General features: G+C 37.9%; 1 protein-coding gene across 5 annotated transcripts in view; it reads right to left on the bottom strand.

Moving 5' to 3' along the window:
* Window positions 1-20,063, bottom strand: part of LOC104169594 (core histone macro-H2A.1) — a 38,970-nt gene that overhangs the window by 4,420 nt on the left and 14,487 nt on the right. The window contains exons 3-7 of one of the 5 annotated variants that reach the window (XM_009710547.1): window positions 19,021-19,218; window positions 16,378-16,488; window positions 8,253-8,343; window positions 4,214-4,303; window positions 864-1,038 (exon numbers count right to left, since the gene is read on the bottom strand). In XM_009710547.1, coding sequence (XP_009708849.1) covers window positions 864-1,038; window positions 4,214-4,303; window positions 8,253-8,343; window positions 16,378-16,488; window positions 19,021-19,218 — 665 coding nt within the window. Of the gene's footprint in view, window positions 1-863; window positions 1,039-4,213; window positions 4,304-8,252; window positions 8,344-9,828; window positions 9,929-16,377; window positions 16,489-19,020; window positions 19,219-20,063 lie in introns of all 5 variants that reach the window. The other 4 variants (XM_009710545.1, XM_009710548.1, XM_009710549.1 and 1 more) reach the window with 4 other exon arrangements.

The raw sequence follows: 20,063 nt of genomic DNA on the forward strand, positions 1-20,063 counted from the left end.
TTCTTTCACAGCAAATTCAAAGGGGGCAGTTGTTTAGGGTTAAATACACAACTGTGTAATTTGGCCCTTGGTCTTCATACTGAGCCATCACTAAGGACCAAGTGTTCCAAACCTCCCTCCCCACCCCAAACCCCAGAGCCTCACATTAAAAGTGCAGTCCATATTCAGACTCCTAAGAACGGGATCCAACTTTCAAAGGCACTGAGCATCCTGTACAAAGCCAGAGGACCTTAACTTTAGACTTTGGCTTTCAAAGACTTTGGCAAAGGCTTTTAAGGCCTTTTTTTTTTTCTTTCCTGAAAGAGTCCCATGATGTAAACTGCATGGAATTCAGCTTATGGATTTTGGGTGAAAGCTTAAAGTGACTCTGCAAATCCTCAGAATCGAGGCATTTCAGGTTTGCTGCTTAAACCAACACTAAACCATGTCTTCTGGCCATCCTAAGACATACATTGCAGTAAGTTTAATTATGCACTAAAACTAGCTAAAATAGACCCTTTTCTTCATGTTCTCCTCCACATCCCCACTTTATATGAAGAAATTGATAGTCTGAAAAAAATCTTTCAATATCCTCTTAAAAAGTTCATTTTATGCTCTTTAACCTATTTGCATGCTTTAAGATTCTGCAGGGATCACTACCAGACCTGCCAAAGCTGAACTAGTATTCAGAAGAATACTGCAGGCTCCGTGCACAGCTTGAGCAAACCTGGAAGAAACATTTTATTTAGGGAACTGATTTAAACGAAGAAGAATAAAGTCAGCATCATAGCAATAGGCTTTGTACATGAGAAGGGCCTGGAATGTACGAGATGGCACTTAGAAAATGTGACCTATTTGGCACGGGGTCTGTGTAACAGCCTTACCTGCCACTGCCAATTGAAGGAAATGCAATTGATTTCAGCTTCTTTTCATCAGCCAGCGCCAAGCAGTTCTTCACCGTCTTTTCTAGCAGCTCCTCACATTTGTCTGAGCCCCAACCTGGGCTGTTACAGTGGATCACAAATTTTGCAGGCAATCCATGGCCAGCACTGACAACAGCTAGTAAGAACCGAAAGTGAAACATAATTGCTTTCCTCTCCTTAGGATTAAGAGAGTGCACATGCGATTAAAATAGCAAACAACTGACAGGCATTCCTTTAGCCCCCGTGAATGTTTTAGATTACAAATCACACAGGCTTAAAAATATAACAACATGATTACAGAGACTTTGTATTTTCCATTTCCAGCTGCACTCTGCTGTAGTAATTTATAAATCATAGCTATAATTGAGCTTATTTTAGAGAGAGCAAGAATTCATGGCTGACATCAAAGGAAACACATTTATATCGAGGACTGTGCAAACTTGTGTAAAGTTTAAGGAAAAAGGCAGTAATCTGTTAGAACGTAAACCCATTCAAAGGATGATCTTGCTTTGGTTCAGTTTATCGCAGAGCTACAGTAAATATCAGGATGCTGGACAGTCACATAGAGTTATGACTTGTGTGACCCTCAGCTACTCCTGCTAAACACAGTTTGTTTAGCTAGCTTCTGATCACACTGCAGCCCAAACTGGATCAGTTCAGAGCTATTAGTGCTCCGCAAACTGGTAAGGAAGGCTGGAAAAGAGGTGAATTAAGATTATTCCTTTATTTCCAGCTTTGCTTCTGAGTAACTGTAAAGAAAACATTTTGTGTGATTTCAAGACTTTGGGCATTGTCTTCCTTGAGCTTTTTTGTGTATGGGTCATCCGAGACCACTTAATGTTGGTGTTAGTTTATCTCTTTCATCACATTCTTGACAGATGGTTGGAGAGAATGCATTTATAGCTTTACAATGTTTGATTCACACTGTTTATACCCCAACCAGCAAGGCCTCGTATGTACAAAGAAACGAAGAAGAATTTTTACCATGCTAATCCTATATTATCACCACAATACTACCACGGACGTGTGGGGAATAAGAGGACGCAGCAGAGCCTGCTTCAAACTACTGACAGTCAGGGATTCTCCAGAGGAGAGGCTTTCTCTCAGCAGGAGAACACATTCTGGGTTCACCACTTTCCAACAACAAACTGTGCTCCGCCTGCCAAAAAACAGGGTAAGAGGATCACTGCCATTTCTGACCTCACAGGTCTGCCGCTGCAATTAAAAACTGGCAATTTTGGTTTGTTAAGGGGGAAAAAAAAAAAGAGGGGAAAAAAACACCCTAATCACAATCTGAGGGAAGAAAAACACCTCGTCAAAGTCTCACAAGAACATACACTGAATCTTCACAAAGAGTCAGCCCCCTAACACACACGCTTTGGGTTATAATCATACACGGCCACAAAAGTGTAGGTATAAAATGGCAGCTTATGTCTTCAAAAACAATAATAAAAATACCAATAATTAAAAAAAAAAAAAAGGCCAAGTTTGTAAAGGTGCTTAGAGGCCAGAAATCCTCTACTCCATTCTAGAATGTTTATGAGGCATTTTGTTATTTAAGTATAGTAGAAATAACTTTTGGAGCACAATCATCACATATGGATACCATCCTGTAGCTGCTGCAGGAAAGAGAAAATAGACTTTGTCATATGGCATTCTGATCGGAGGTTAATAAGAAGAATACATTTTGAAGGACAATGGAAGCACAAGCATTTATGTTCTTATGGGCTTGCAGATTCTCAACATGTTGAATAGCCTCAGTGTTAGGCAATGTTAATTTGTCATAACGTGCAACTAAAATGTTGGCAGATTCATAATACATCATAAATCCAAGAAAAATCTATTAAAAGCAGCTGACATCTCTCTAGTCAGATGTGAAATGTGGATAATGTCTTCACCCTGAAAGAATAAAATAGTGTATTGATACGTATCACCAACTTTAATATTTCTCAGGGAGTGTTTTCTAGGGTAGTCATTAATCAACTCATTAGGATTCTGTCGAGGACAACTGTTAATTACCAAGAGCAGTTGTCCCTTACTCCAAACGCAAATGCTCTGGAAGGGGAAGTAAGTTACGCTTTTGCTGTAGAAACAGAGAGAGAGAAGCAAGGACACATTCTGTGCCAGTTACAATTACATTCCAGGTAAGGATCCTGGTTATTGATAGTTTAAAGGGATACCCATATAACTGAGAAATCTGAAAACTAGATATGCATACAATTGAGAAATTGACGTGTATCAATTCTTCTCTGGAGTCCTCCAACAAGTCCCTAACAGCCAGTTTCTCCCAGGGCAGTGCAGAGCTCCCCACGGGGTAAGACTGCCAAGCAGCCCTCACATCTGAGGCATGCACTGGTGGCTGAGAAAAAAGCCTTTTCTCTCTAACTTGCAATCTATTTGTGAGCAGTTTGGTCTGGGCTGATAAGGAATACTGTACAGAAGTAAGCAAAAAAAAAAAAAAAGTAATTGATTCTACATATTTTTGCAGAACAAGAATTCCAAGAAAAACTTATTAAAAATTTTAAAAAGCAAGGGAAAATAAAAACCCCAACGTATTAAACACCAGAAGTAAACAGTTGTAATTTTTCCTGTCAGAGCTGAAGTCTTACATCTCCCCTTCAGTTTTAGTTAGAATTCGTTTACAAAACTGCACACACTGTATTTATTTTTATAGCATAAACACAGATGGCAGAATCAGCCTTCTATATGAACAACATGTATCAGCAATTTCACAGATGGTGTAAAATTATATATTGCCATTACCAAACTTTATTACTCATATAGTAGATTTTTCTCAGATATTACATAAATTTTGATAACTAGGCATCAAAAAGTCGTAAGTTTTTATAGTGATGATTTTGGCACTGATTAAACAAAGTACCCAAGCAGATGCTGAACTTTAAGCATGTGCTTAACTTCAGTGAAAGTCAGCAGCATTTCAGCAAAGCAGATGTTTAACAGAGTTGGACTCAAGCGTTCTGAAAAATAAGCATCTCATTAATTGCTTTTCTGAACTGTGCCCTTAATAATCAACATTCATTGTGTATGCACGTACCTGTGAATAGCCTGCTTTCACTTGTAATATTACATCACTACACCATTTCTCAGATGCTTTGGTAAAGGTAACTTAAGGTGCAACGTGTGTATTGTAACTTTGGAGAAGACAAATATCGCGTAGCCCATAAAAGTTGTCTGCAGACAGCATGAACCAGAAGGAGCTTGGCTGGCTGACTGCAAGGAAGACTGCTGCAGACAGCAAAGCCAGTGCCCGCAGTGGTTGGTTTGCAGGTTTCCGAAGCGCAGGACCTCACCTCCAGCTATGTCCAATGGCCCGTTCTTTTTGCGAAGCTCAATGACAGCTTCCACAAACTCCTTGCCGCCTTTCTTTTCCAAAGTGCTCCCTGAACAGAGAATTGTTATTTTAATCCTCCGATGCCAGGTTTCCACAACAGACATGTGACTCATCATTATTTTTTATTACAGCACTCTAGAGTTTTCTGCCCAAACATTTTTTTTTTGGGGACTGCAAAGTAAGATCTAAACCTTTTGGGACTTCAGAATTAGCTAGTCATTAAAAACAACAACAACAACAACAGAAAGAAAAAACCAAAAAAGACAACCCTAACAACCCAAAAACCTCACATCACTATCCCTTGCTAACATTCTCAGACTCCGATTTTAATGTCAAAACATCTGACATGACATCCCTACCTCCTTCCTTATTACGAGCATCTGCTAGCGTGAGATGTTCCAGAAGAATGTGCTAGCTCAAGCCTGGCTGAAGGTTCAGAATTCCTTCCCCTAAGATTCATTTCCCCTCTCTCTTACAAATTGTTTTAAAGAGCCATTTGCCACAATAAGAATTTGAAACTCACCTGATCTTGGTCCCTGACCCCAACAGGTGGCACCAGGAATGAAACAGTCTCGTGAGTGCAGCGGGCTGCTTTACTTGGTAACTGCCCAGCTTGTTGAGCCACCTTTAACCAAGAGGAAGAGCCTCAGAAATAAGGAGAATCTCTAAGGAACATATTCCTCCAACGAACTTCTCTACCTACAGCTAAGGAGCTGGACAAAGTCATTCTGGGAGGAGAAGAGCTGTGTAGTGTTTCAGGGCAACCAAAAGGTATGCTGTTTACAAAGGCAGTCCATCGCTAAATGGTTTAGATCTTATTTTGCAGCTCTAGTTTTAAACATTAATATTAAAAAAAAAAAACAAAAACGGCCCAAGAAAGCATTTTCCTAACTACATAAGCATCCCACATAATTTTGCACTGTGCATATTAATTACAAAGGTCGATAACTAAAAAGCAGTGATATCATAAAGGCTCTGATTTGAGATATTACTTTGAAAACTGATTTCCAAAAATTCAGAACTAGGATCTCTAAAGGTCTAGACATTTATTTGGTGAAACCCCTTACTTTCACTGATGAAGAAAGAAAAAATGCATTTTCTGATGGAAGTGCACATACTGTATGCTCAAGGAAGCAGAGCCCCTCCTCCAAGATTCAGTTTACTAAACAGAGTTACAGCTCTAAGAACTAAGAGGACTGCAAGATGCTTTTGTTTTGACACCATTGCTAAATTTCTCCCAAAATAAAGATTAAAAGTTGAAAACAATGCATTTGTTTGTTCACTTGAAAACTGACTCTGTGACCCTGCCTCTATTTTGTTATTAGGATTTTATTGCTGTTGGGGTACAAAAGCTGACGACAATTAAAAAATGTATGCCTTTTCTTTTTCTTTTTTTATAACCAATTCACAACGGGTATTTGCCAAAAGCTGGATTGCAAGGTCAGACTGTGTAGGTCAGAGTGTAATTTGCTCTCTGGGCTCGTTTAGGCTTTTTTATATAAATACTTTGCTCTAAGTTTATTCAGACAAACTGCTCACTAAGAATTTTCTGAAACTCAAAGTTACCTATCCCTGTGCGACTGAGTGGAAGGCACCACCTTACAAATCTCTTAGAAAAGAAAGCAATGGCTTTATTTGATGTAGCAAGGCATCTCAGGAGAGCATGCTAGGCAAGGAGATCAACACCAGAACTGAGGTGCTTGGAAAGGCACTACCCTTCAAAGGCAGCGATCTGCCAGCCCGGATGACACACGTTGCCCTTTGCTGAACCAGTCTAGCAGAGGTGGTTGACACCAGGGTCTTACAAAAACCCCCACTCTGACAGAGAAGGGACAGGGAGGGAAAGAAACAGTCTTCTATTCTAGTTACACTCTTGTTGTATGTATTTCCATATCATTCCTATTTATATTTGTATGTATTCCAGTTATATTCCCCTTGAGTCCATGAACTCAGATCAGTCCTAAAACCCATGACATTCATAATCCTTAATTTCTCTTGTTTCAAAGAGAAACATAATTAAGCCTTGTGCAGAACCTACGAACAGAAAAGATCTATTAAGTAGGTCATTTCTTTGTCATTGCAAAGCTGTTGTACATTTAATGGAATTTAGCCTAGTTTGGTTTAATTCAATCCAGAAGGATCAGCTTCTTCCCTTCTACTGGGAATTAATTTATAATTAAAAGCAATGAACAACCCTGTCAAGTTTATTTCACTGAGCTCTCTTCTTGCAGATTTGTTACGAAGAAGAGCAAAAGTAGTATTTGGTATCAATCAGTGAGGTTTTCTGCATTTACTCCTCAATTACGTTCTTCTTCCAACTAATAGTCAGGGTTTATATTGAAATTGTATTTCAGAACTACATTGTAATTAGCTTCATCTGGGAAAGGACATACTGTATTTAACCATTTTCCACTACGTTAGCAAGTTTCTTGACGGAAGAAGTCTTGCTTCACAGCTTCAAGGTTAGTAGCTTATTTGCTCATAGGCATAAATATGTGTCACTCCCATGAGAATAAGATCATTATCTCATGCTTTCCAAGCAGGCATTGGTATCAGTGTTGAAAACAGCATTAGCAGAAATTTAGGCTCTAAAATTCTCAGGATAAGCCCCCAGTACATTTAAATTGTTAGGGAAAAAAACAACAAAAATTAAAAAAAAAATAAATTTAGATGGGTAAAAGTTAATCATTGGAAGCTAAGCATTTGTGCACTTCTATTCTTTCTTACAGCAGTCAGAGGCAACAGGAACCTACACTATGGAATGAGCAGTACAGCTTCGAAAGACAATTTTCTTTGTAGGGTAGCAACGCATTTCTTTGTCAAAGGGCAGGAGACAAGCACATTAGCTAAATGAGTCTGACAGACTTTAGAAGTATATTCTTCAGATACACAGTATTTTATTTTAAGTCTCTACGTAATGTTTAGCCAGCCAAGTCACAGCTGTTCCTGCCCAACAGGCAATACAGAGCTACATTTGTCTGCCTGTTACTCAGAAAGCAGCCCCTTCAGAAAAAGCAGGCGTTGTAGGACGCGCCAGCTCCGCAGCGGGACACATGTCCCTCCAAGCCAGTACTGAAACAGGGCCTCAGGCCTGGAGGGAGACCATTCGCACAGCGATGATGAGGTTCAGATGAGATGTAGAACAGAGGCTGGGATCAGCTGACTGACCTTTTTTTTTTTTTTTTTTTTTTTTTTTAAAAGCATGGTGGGTCATCACCCTTACCAGCAACTTCTGTATCCAGCCCAAATTCTGATTTGGCCTCTCAAATTACCAAGCCAGTTCAGTTAAAGTACTGCTACCCTTTTACAAAATCCTTCAAAACACGGTACTCAGAGAGGGGTATTACTAAGATAAGAGTTACTCAGGGGAAAGTAAGATACTGAATTAAGATGTCTGTCATGTTTTCTATCATGCCTTCTCATATCGGTGTAGCTTAGATAACCAACCGCCTGAAAAAATGTATGTAGCATCACTAGCCATGTGCTTGCGGGCGTGAGGACCGTTGAGCAGGGCTATGAAGGTAACCGGTCCGTAAGGTAAAACAGGAAAAAACTAACCAATCTTAAGAGTTCAGAAAATACAGATGGGCTAGAGCCAGCACATCAGATGTGAACATCTGAAACTTGGCATGGAGAGGGTGTACTGGAACTGGTTAGAAATCTAAAGATCAAGACTCAAACCATATTCAAAACAGGCATTCAACATGTCAAACAAACAATCAGGTAATTCATTTTCCTTGGTCACATGCCTGCATTGAACATACCATTCCCGCACTTGAAATTTTGGCGGTGCATTCTATTGTTACTTCTGAAAATCCGATTTGGTGATGAAAATCAAAAAAGCCTACTGAGTTTGCAATTATTCAGTTCTTTTTATTATCAGTCAGGACTGCTGGAAGTGAGAAATGAATGCAAATCTGCATAGCTACAACAAGCTTGTGGCTGCTGATTGACCATGCACACACATACAAACTCCGCAGCACTGAACTTTCCATTACCTACTTCACCACCGGTGTAGAAGTCAGAGTTTGTCGGGTGAACGACAGCATCACTGTCGATCGTGGCAATGTCAGCCTGTACAACTTGCAACTACAACAGGTAAACAGATGTATATCAACCACGTTGGACAGAGACCCAGCACAGGCTCTACATTTACACATGTACCAACGTCCATATTTTCCTACCTTTACATCTCCAAACCTTGCGCCAAAGGAGTATGCTGAGTTGTGTGTGCAGGTGTGTGTAGAGAAAGGGGTGTAAGGAGGAATATTGAGTATGACATGATCAAATAAATGTTAAAATGACAAGTCAGAGCAATCACATGAGATCATTTCCAAAGTTTTAAAATCAGCTAATACCCCATTTCACTTTGCAGAAACCTAGAACAACCAGTTCCCCACAGAGCATGACACTACAATATGGAATCTGTTTAAAAAAAGAAATTCAGGATCATCAAGCCAAACAAAATAACTAGTTTCTCCATTTTGTCAGCATCAATAAGCTGACAGGCACTAATCTTCCTATGTAGCAATTCATCATTTTGTTTCTAAAAATGACAATCTCCTTCATATGGAGGAAACCATGTATTTGCAGACAGGGTTGTACCGAATTTGCTTTAAAAAATATAAATGATTGTTCTTATATTTTAAAGGTAAGGCATATGTGTTGGAACCGCTGAGACACTTGTAAAAATATACGTATTTCTGAGAAAGGCTGATTTAAAAATTAGCCTTCTTAAATCTTTTTCTTGTTAAATTACTTGTGTACATTCCCATAGGAAATGCAGTAGTGGAAGAATTATGGATTGTATTCCATCAAGGAACTTAAAAGATAAAAAAAAAGCCAGCAGCAGGTATAATCAAATAAGAAGGGAATTCAGTACATAATGCAGGAAAGTTAATTTTTCTTTTTCTTTTGCTGAAGAACAGACTTCTGTTGGAGAAGGATTTTTGAATTTTTTTTTCCATCTGGAATAAGACAGAAGCTTTAAAAGCAATACACCATCTATGATAGTATCTACAAGTCCACCGTTGGTATAGTATCAGTATTTGTTTTCAGCTGAATGTGAAAGTGACAGGGAGTAACTGAAGCATAATGGAAACAAATAATTTGACTGAATTAAATACGAAATCAAGGTAGGAAAGATTTGGGGATAGTTAATTATTTAATCATTACTCTTTAAAAATTTTATGTCTACTCTCAGTATCAGGAAAAAAAAAAGAGATTGCAGTTAGAATGGAGAAACTGCTTATTTTGAAAACAACCTGACAAAAAAGTATTTTAGTCCTCAAAGTATCCAAATAAGAAACCCCCCAAAATAGCTAACAGTCACATATGATCATTATGGAAAAGAATTTAAAATTTTTGTTTTAACCGAAATCAACTTGAAGACTAGCAATAGCTGCAAGTATTCAGATTTGGTGAGAAAATATTTTGGATATAGTTCTTTAACAAAACAGAATCTGCAAGATTTGAATTTCTGCTCTCATTAAATGTATGAAGCCCTAGAGTGTAAATTCTGGGTTCCATAATTTCCATGTGACCGTTAGTTGTGTCAACCCATGCCCCATTTACCTAGGTCATCTTTAAGGTCAATGTCAGCATTGGTAGGATTGATAATGGCCTCCACCTCGAAGCCGGCTAAATTACTGATTTCACTGTGAATAAGGTTCAGCTGAAAAGAAAAGCATGAGGTGGGAAATAACAGGACAGCTGGGAAATCACAGAGAAGCTGCAGAAAAGTGAGCTTTGCAACACAGATGGAGATAGCATCACTGCAAACAAATACGCAAAATAAAAGGCAGGTCATAAAGGAGGGTTATTATCCAAAAAAAACTTCAAACACAAGACTCAAACATTGTTCACACTGGGAGGACATGAATGTACCTACTAACAAGTTCTGTTTTGGCTTTATGCTGCCCACTATTTGGGATTCTGATTCTGGTATTATAAGAGGGTGTTTGTTTCTCCTCCAAGTATAGATGAAGGACACCCTAACCATTTCTTAAGCATCAGTTACAGGAAAGTGCCATGACCGTTCAGCACTGAAACTGGATAAAAGGTGCTGCTCCTCCTTCTTTAAGCCAGCAAACACAAGCATTATCTTTGAGAAAGCACACGCTTGTCTCCAGTGGTTCCTCCAGCCTAACAAGGGGACATTTCTTTTTCTTTCCTTACTAATGGTCGCTATATTCTATATTGTAGGCACTTCAGTTTTCATTTGCACACTTCTGCAGCCTTTGTGAACAACTGGTGACGTACTGTAAGCAGGTGCTAGTATGTGCTTATTGCTTCTAGTTTTTGTTTTGCTTTACTTCCTTTTGTTGTTTATGAAAATAGAGATTTTTAACCCTACCCATCAATGCCCAAACTCCTCTCATTAACACCAGGTATTTCAAGCATGCCTCTCAATTTCTGTCTTAATTGTTACAATACCAGAAGGATTTCTCATGGGCACACAGTAAACTGAGGAAGTTTGCACAGATATCTAGAGATTAACCTCATATCTGCACTACGTGTCCTTAAAAGAATAAAAAGAATTCATGAACTACAAGGAAGTGCTGATTTCAACTTCTAGCAACACATTTTGAGGAAGACTTACAAACTATTATGTAAAATAAGAAGTCAATGAAAAAATCAGACCAGCAATGCTAACGAACTGATCCTGCCATGCCATACCAGTAAAGATGGTTTTTTTTTGGAAGTGCTTAGAGGTGTAAAGTGATTGCACAGTTTGCTTACTGCTGACAGTTGGGTGTCATAGTATGTGACCCACACCACAGAAACACTCTCTAATTTGAGGTGATCTGATGTGAATGCTAAACTTGGCAAAAGTCAGAACTGCAGTACACTGACAAATATATGAAGCAGCTTATAACGAGGGGTTTGTGACACCACTTCGTAGCCAATGTTGGCAAGTCTGCTTTCGCATGCACCAAGTTTACTACCCCCAAAACTTAAAAAGTACTTTAAAGTGTAAAAAATTTTCCAGACTCCTTCATATGGGGAAATACATTATCTATATCATAAATTACGCTTCCATCTACAACATGCATTTAAAATGATGGCTTCAGTAGCTATTAGGCAATATGGGAAGCAACTATGAAAGAGAAAATCCTCATTCATTTATGCAAGTCCTGAAGCCAGCTACAGTTAAGTCAGGCTTTCCCCTCTAACCCAAAGCCTGCTGGGTTCAACCTAGGAAGCATAACATATACATTCAGGCATGGCAATTTATCTCCTCAATAACGGAATTTTGTCTCTTGGTTTGAAATCCATGTTCTGTAAACGTCACTCTTCAAATCTTCTCCTTGTGTATGTGAGTTTATTAATAGGGAATACAAGCCAATTCATGAAACCAATACAAGTGAATGGGTCATTTAAGGAGGCCAACATTTATATATTTAAGTTTTATGAAAAAACAATTTCCATTTCATTCATGTGATTATATGAATTGACCTTCTTTCTCTTTTTTAAAAGCCTGCAATTTTGTATAATTTGCATCTGTTGCTTGAGTAAACTATGTTCCCTCAAAATAGGGTGATTTTGGCTAAAAATATGAGTGTAATTCAGCCCTGTTTTAAGTATGGGTCTGTTCGGGAATTTGTAATAAAATCTAAGAAAGCTTGCTTTCCAAATAGCTTAGAATCCTTTAATACTTCACACGTGGCGAGTTATTCATACTTGAGTTTGAGTCTTGAGTTTGACTACAAGCAACTGCTGTTTAAAAAAAAAAAGTCAAATCAAATCAAACCAAAATGTTAAAGAAACTTCATGAATTTTGAAATAAAAAAACAACAACAAAACACATGCACACACCAAAAGACTGTTTTGTGGAGATTTTAGTATGTTCCTAAGCATATTTTGTTCATTTTATAGGTGTCTCTCTTTGATCCCTAATTCTGTGTTCTACAAGTTTTTACCCCAGATCTATTGGCTGCAGACCATTTTGGTTCCAGACCTTTGATCTATCTCTGCGTCTGCTCATATATGGGATTTACATAGCAACCATCTGGTAATTAAAGTTTCAATTTAACAGCAACAACAAAATGCTTAAAAAGCTGCCCACCACTGATAGCATGTGTTGGCAGCAGCTAAGTATTATTTTGCTAAATTTTACATTTACTGTTCAATGCACTGTTAGCAATCTGATTGCCAAAATCAATTAAAAACCCAGAAGTTTTCCTGTAGAATTAAATCCTCCAATGAGCAATTGCTCGATTTTACTACCCAATAGTATGAAGCATGTATTAGACAGAAGAAGTGATCCCCTAAAGGGTCACTTTAAAAAAATAAATAGGCACAACTTGCATATACATGTGCAACAAAGAATGGACATAACTTTAGGCAACATTTAAATCAAATGTTAGTTAGATAAAATGCAGATGGCACTTAGCACATCCATGAGTATTTTCTGAGCCAAGCCTTGCACTTCTTATTTCAGACAAAATTACCTTTAAAGTCTTGAAACTTTTTCTGGTATGAGTTTCATAGAGAAAATGGAAGATGCCTGTTGCAGACAACAAGCTGAGGTCTCTCTGAAAGTCCAAACCCTAATGCTTAGGCTTAAGGTTTTACAACTCTGCCTCTACTCCGTAATCGTCTCAGGAAAAACAAACCAGTTAATCTGCAGAACACCACGTTTCTATTGGTATGTCACTTGTAGGACATGCAACCATTTACACATTAACTAGATATTAACACTTAATTAGCGTAGCACTAATACACTTCTACAAGTATAACCGAAGGGTTCATTGCCATTTCCTGACCTCTAAGAATTTCTAGCTGAATGTCAGCAGTTACCTAAAGATTTAATGCAATAACAGTACTTTTTTAAAACTGAAAATACCCAGAGGTTTGCAATATTCTCATTTGTGTTTTCAGTAATTGAATCTGGGGATATTAGAAGGATGAAGAGCTGGTTTTGCAAATAAAGCCCTTCCCTTTCCCTTCTGCAAACACCGAGTCAAGAAAAAGATTTTTCTCATTAAACGCTTCTGAGTGATGTGATGCTAAGAACAGGATTATTATATTCCCTCTCTGCATCTAGTAAATTATTTCCTGATCTAGCAGATAGTAGTTTTGCAGACCAAAGAGACATGCTGTAAAGGTGTTCACGGATGTCACAGGAGGTTCGAAAGATACCAATTGTTTGTTTGGCATTTTTGGTTTCAGGTTTCTGTGTTTGCACTGTAGTTTATTAAGAACACACAGAACATGAAAGTATACTGAAAATCTGTATGTACAAATTCAAGAAAAATCAAGTAACTGTGATTAATACGAACTTTTTTGGTTTTCAAATGGAAAAGCTCAAAATGTTTTAACATATTAAGCTTTCCTACTATCCATGTGAAGGGTGTAACTGTGTCTCCATTTCGCAAATGAGGAAGGCAACAGAGAAAGAAGAGGTGATTTACAGTATCTCTGAATCAGCCAAAACCAGAAGCCAGGAGTCATGGTTTCCAGGTCTCCAGCTGAACCACCTAAACACACTGTCCTCCCTACCCAAGAGACCAGCAGGTTTTCCCTTCCCTGAAAATACTGTTTAAGGAGAGCGAGGCTATGCTGAACAGAAGAAAGGTCTTCCTCCAAACAGGCAAACACCTTCTGCCCTCACATGCTTTGAAAAAAAGCAACATGCACAAGTCTAAGGAATCAAACTGCAACACTACTGTCCAGAATTGCTATTGAAGAAAATTCTTTGTTCATCATGTTTATGAATACCACGTGGCACTAATTTAAGACAACTATAACAAAACCATTTTTTTTCTGTTAAGTATCAGACTTAAACTTGGAGAAAAATTTTAAAAATCAATATTATCTTTTTAAACAGCAATTGCATGTAGAAATGGCTAAACAGAAGCATTTAACTGATTCAAAGTCACTAGAGTTTTTATAGATAATTGTTATATTTAATTTGTAAATTTCCAAAATAAAGAGCAATTATTTGAGACTTCTGTGTGTCACTTAAATAATTAACAATCACCACCATCAATGAGATTGCAGTCTGCTAATCCTGCACATAGCAGCAGGCATCCTGTCACACCCAGGAGCCTCCTGGCCCATGCAAAACACACAAATTTCAGAGGGAGGAAGCATTCAACTCCCACTGATTCCATGATTGAAAGTTTTATCTTTGCCTTTCTTATCACAAGAAAATCAAAATTATTTCAGTAATTTTGAAAATGTATGTTTTGAAAATAATTTCTGGGGAATCATCTGAAAATATTTCTAGGAATAAGCCAGCTTTTTTTTTATTGTTTTTATGCTAAATAAAAACTCTGATCACTACAGTGCAAAGGTTTTTTGCATTTTAAGCTTTCCACATTTTCAGTCTTAAAAGAATTTAGGTTGGTCTAAATGTGCTATTTTGGGGGTAAAATCAGAACAATGACACGAATATATTATTTATCAGTTCAAACAAGGCAAGAATTTCATTTTTAACTCACACGTAATAGGATACAGAAAATTCTTATATTTATTAGATCTAGCCTACTTTTCTTAGATTTTCACAGTAATCATTTACTGCCTCTGAAGACAGTTTCTCACAGGGAATCAAAAGCAAAATATAATGTGTCCTAGACACATCTCAACAGCACCTATGCATCCTCTATCCCTCAGAAAATGATCCATTTCATTTGGAATGTTCCCTTATAGGAGATAAATGGGTTTTCATTTTACATTTTTCTTTTAATTAGGTGTACTGTGTTACAAATAAAGGCTAACACCTGGCCCCTCTCACGTGCAGGGCTTACTGACAACAAACCAGTACAGGGCGGGACATGTCATACCAGTAATTTTTTCAGGGGCCTGCACTCCAAGTGAACGAGAAAGCCAGAAAGTCCATTTCCCAGTACAAGGCACTCACTGGAAGGCTCTACAACAGACACTGGCTTTGCTCACCACAGCTTAAAGCAGTCCTGGAGTTCATGACTCTCCTCCACCGAGCCCAACGGCAAAGCTCCATTGATTTGCTGGGTCAGTCTTGCTGGAACACAATGCTAGGTCTTATTACAGGTTTCCTATGGTAACTAAAAGGAGTTCAAAATCAGGTCCAAAAGTCTGACGTTACTTGCTTTCTTGAAACAGTAATGCAGTTTATAAATTTTGGGTTCTAATTTAGTCATCAAAATGTTTTTAAAAATATGTTGAAAACTACTCCCCAAGTAGTAGTCAAATAACAAAAACACCTACCAAACCAGCAACCTAGGTCTAGCTATAAAATTAAATATGGAAAATCAGAAGTCTTGCAAAAAATAACATTACCCTCATGCATGTTAAACTTAGCAAACAAACTGTGGAAGGATAAATGGACAACAACATCAGTATGAAATAAAAATGAGTCAGAGGAGATACATTCCATCATGGACAATGGCTCATCTTTTATGACTTACAACACAATGATCTGATTACTGAATGACAGAAGAAAGATGCAGTTTTACTTAACAAAATTTTGTATCATGAACTAAAGGCAGGTTTCAAGATAAAAGACCAAATTAATTTAATGAATTGCTTCTTTAAATGGATCCTCTCTTTAAGCAGGTACGTATTTGTATTAAACCACCCCATGTCCCAAAGCATATTCACAGGGAAAAAAGGATCATTGACTTCTAGCTTTTCATAAAAGCATCATTCATTATTACACAGCATTAACTTTTGTAAATAACAAAGCAGAACAAAACATAAAACCACTACTATGAACAGATGTCTAAAATAGGTTTTGATAAAAAACCTCTAAATCATTTACATCAGCAATGAAGTGGGCTGCCCATTGGAAAAAGACATTTTATTATTAGAATAATCTCATCTTTGGCAGAAGCTTAGCTGAAACAATTATGCTGTTTATGGATAAGGTGAGATAGATTACGAGCACACAGGCTTTCCTTCTATTTGAGTATTTAATTATGTAGCTATATGAACTCATTTATGTATTTTTAAAATGTTCTAAAAGTTGTTTCAGATAATTTCTTTGTTCAAAAACTAATATCATACACCTCCTCAAGTGCTCAGTGGGGAAATGTCCATTGTACCTAGATGTTTTGGGGAAAGAGGGGTGGTGGGAGTGGGTATTCCCTAAGCAGAACTGAAAAATAGGTATTAATTCATAAAAATGCAGAGGCATACCTTCTGGCCAAGAAACAGACTTTTGGTGGACAGGACTGTGAAGCCATCTGCTGGAGTTCCCTCTGTTGTACTGTCAGCACTGGCTGATTTGCTCACTTCTCCCTGCTTCTTCTTCCAAAAATATTGTTAATTAGTTAACTCAAGGCTGAGAGAAAAAGTTTAATAACACCAAGATATATGACATGCCATAAATGCTTACCAGGCAACAAAATGCCAGTACAAACACTGGCGTTTGGATTTTATTCTTTGTCTACTTAGATTACAGCTGAAGGAATCAATAGGAAAAATGACCTCAACGTCTGTATATCTACATAAGCCTTTTCTTGCCTATCCCAGTGCACAATCCAGATGACAGTTGTCTTCACTTTTGCAGGAAAACATATAAACAGCCCCAAACTTTTAACAGCTTTCTAATGGCTTGTGTGGAAGAAGATAATGTATCTATTTATATGTGTGGGCTGACATTCATTCTAAGGTAAGAACTGACCTATCAGAGTGCAAATTTTATCTCTCTGTGAAGGGAGGTGCTCCCAGATTTCACAAACTTATTTTTAGAAATACTGCTTTGAAATCTGGTCATCCTTAGAGCCAGTGTCAGAAGAATTCATCTACTTTCTACCTGCCTAGCAGTAGGAAATAACAATTTTCTCTTGCCTTGTTTAACATCATCACCTTCCTTTATCTCCAGTAAAACTGTAGGGGGAGAAGGAGTTCTCCTCAACCACCGTTCCTTTTTTCAACTGTATTACTGAAGTAAAAGAATAGGTTTCAGGAATGAATTGATTTACTGAATAAAAATGAGAATTAAGAACATTTTGAAAAGGATGTTTCATGAAGATAGAGAATTGACTGCTGTGGTTATAAACTCAATTGGCACCAAAAATAATTTCATTTTTCAATAAAATTACTATTTATCACTTCATATAAATATTTGGTGCCTCAGCAATATCTACGCTGAAGCTAAAAAGCACACCTGGAATATTAAGCAAGCCACTGTTCTCCTATTGTCCCTTTCCAAAGTATATAGACTAAATCTGTGGCTGAGCAACTAAAATGACTTTGATGCAAGGGTATATTGGTGTTTCTAGAAGCTGTAACCATACTTCACTTTACACAAATGTTTTGAAAATTAGATTTTCTTGGGTCCCATTTCAATTCCCCAGGAGTTTACTGTTAGCCAAATACCAATATAGTAAGCAGACAATACAGTTTATTGTGTGGAAGAAAAACAGAACCCCACAACAGACTTCCTGCTTTTGTAATCAAGTATGGGAAAAAAATTCCAGATTTAGGGAAATTATTAGTGCATGGTTGTTAGAAGCACTGCACTTGAAATGTCAACTACTAGGTGTTCTAAGAGAGAAACTGAATTCAACAGTTTGAAAAACAAAAAAGTGAAACAATCAGAAGAGTGACCAAGTAAACAATAACAGAGATATATAGGGCAAATACAGAAGCTTTGTTTGATCTGAAAGGCAACTTTTCACATGCATTGTCCACTTCATGTGAAATTTCTGTACTTTTCTTCCTACTTTCATAACCCATGGCTTGACAGTAGTTGTTTTGAAAAGAAAAAAAAAATTAAAATTCCTTGGTTACACACGCTCACATTAAAAAGATTCCCTACTACAAACTGAAACTGAAAAAAGGAATGAAGGAATGCTCTCGTTAGCTTAAAAAAAGATACTATTCTTAGTTTCCTAGAATAAGAAAAATCACATTTTGGTCCTCTTGTTCTTCCTCTCATTGCCACGCTTCATTTTGAATGAGTTTAATCAATTACTAGGAACTAAAAAACCCAAGTCTAAACATGGAAGAGTCTCACTTATAACATACTAATAACAAAAGAGGATATTTGTGGGTCTTTAGCTCAGCCAAAGAAATTCTGTGTAGCCACAATACAGTTTCTTTGATGTTGCAAGAGACTCAGCTACCTGATCTAGCAGAATTGCATCCTACTTCAGGAGGAGTATTTCACACTCCTTGGATTTCATCAAATCAGCTAACTAAGAATCTTATACTAAGCTGGAACAAAACAAAACCCATTAAAAAAAAATCAAACCAATAAATAACAGTAAAATACGACACTTGAAAACAGGACCCTGACACGCTAATGGCTGAGGACATTATTACAATGCAAGTGACTTACACCGTTGTTTTTCTTCAGTATTTAAAATTGCAAAATGCTGCTTTAGTGTGACTTTACTTTTGAAAAAAATTCCCAGATTCTCTGTTTCTTGCAGACACATATCAATACTTGAGCAAAGTCCAAGCAAGTTTACTTTGCCTAGCCCAACGCAGGCGCCTGCACAGCCACAGCAAAGCTACCCCTGCAGTTGCTATGTAAGATCTCGTTTGCTCACCAGTAAGGCATGACGAGTGTAGCCCCCATATGCAATCTTCTTCTGTCCCTTGGTGCCTCCAGCCTGTGCCCACCTAACGACGGTTTCGTACAAAGAACAGAGCATTTACAGCTTGCCTGCCTGTTCTGCAGACCTGTGCCATTTCTCAGGGTTTTCAGACTTCTAGTTGCCCTAGGGAGAGGGTAGCGCTCCTCCTTCAGCATTTGTCTACCCTATGTGATGCTCCTTACAACTACTACTGGCAAGCTAGCCTGGGTTTAAAATGAACAGATTACTCTACCTTGGATTTCCTTGCCCCTTTCTTGCCGCCTGTTTTCTTTGATACAGTTTTTTTCTGCGATGGAGACTTTGCCTTCTTTGCTGGAGGTGGAGTGATGATGGCTTCCAGTTTTCCTTTTGATCCCCGCTTCTTTGCCAACAGCTCTGGGTGAATATTGGGTAACACTCCACCACTGGCTATGGTGACCCCTTTCAATAGCTAATGAAAAAAAAAATTTGTAGATGACAAATTCCAGCATTTACTCACCAATAAATAGAAAATGGTATTTACTGCAAACTTTGTCCATTGATTTGAGTTTTAATTGTTTTTTGTATGTTTCCCAACATATTACCCTTGAAGAAGAGAGACATGAAATGTATGAAATGAAGCTGATCATGTACTAGATTTAACTACAAAGGGAATAGGCATTCTTCTCGCACATATCCTTGTTAGTGTCAGTATCTCTCGGGCTCACACAAGATCTGTTTCTGTGAAGCCATGCCATGAAGACTGTTACCCTGCTACTAGACAACAGGACAGCCCCAGCCACCGACATGAGAGCTTTGCCGGGCAGACTGTGTGAGAAAGATGGGACCCCAAAGACCGTGGTACGGGACTGCAACGGGTACTACGCTGTGCAGAACCCAATATACGTCCCAATTGCTGAATTTTCTTGAAAGTGCATTTTTTAAAACAGAAATTTTTTTTCTTAGAAAAAGAAACTTCAAATGGAGGGTAACATTTATACAAATCTCTATACCTGGAAGTCTTTCTTCAAAAAAATCTTTATGTAGTTGAAGAAAAGCAGATCAATATTCAAAACTGTGCAGTTCATTCAAGCCTTTAAAAGCAGAGGTGAAATATATCATGTTCTGTATTTAAAACCACTTTAAGCCATTTTTTTATACATCTAACTGGGACTGATTCACTATTTGGGAGGATACAAACGGTGACATCAAAGTCCCTCAAGTACTCCCACCTCCTCATTCGCTGTTTACTGCTCCCCAAACCACAACTCAGTGAGGCTCCAATGCTTACAAAGGGATGGTGAACGGAAAGTATTA

The sequence above is a fragment of the Cariama cristata genome, unplaced genomic scaffold (assembly GCF_000690535.1).
Source record: "Cariama cristata isolate BGI_N322 unplaced genomic scaffold, ASM69053v1 scaffold39251, whole genome shotgun sequence".
In the NCBI taxonomy this organism is placed as follows: domain Eukaryota; kingdom Metazoa; phylum Chordata; class Aves; order Cariamiformes; family Cariamidae; genus Cariama; species Cariama cristata.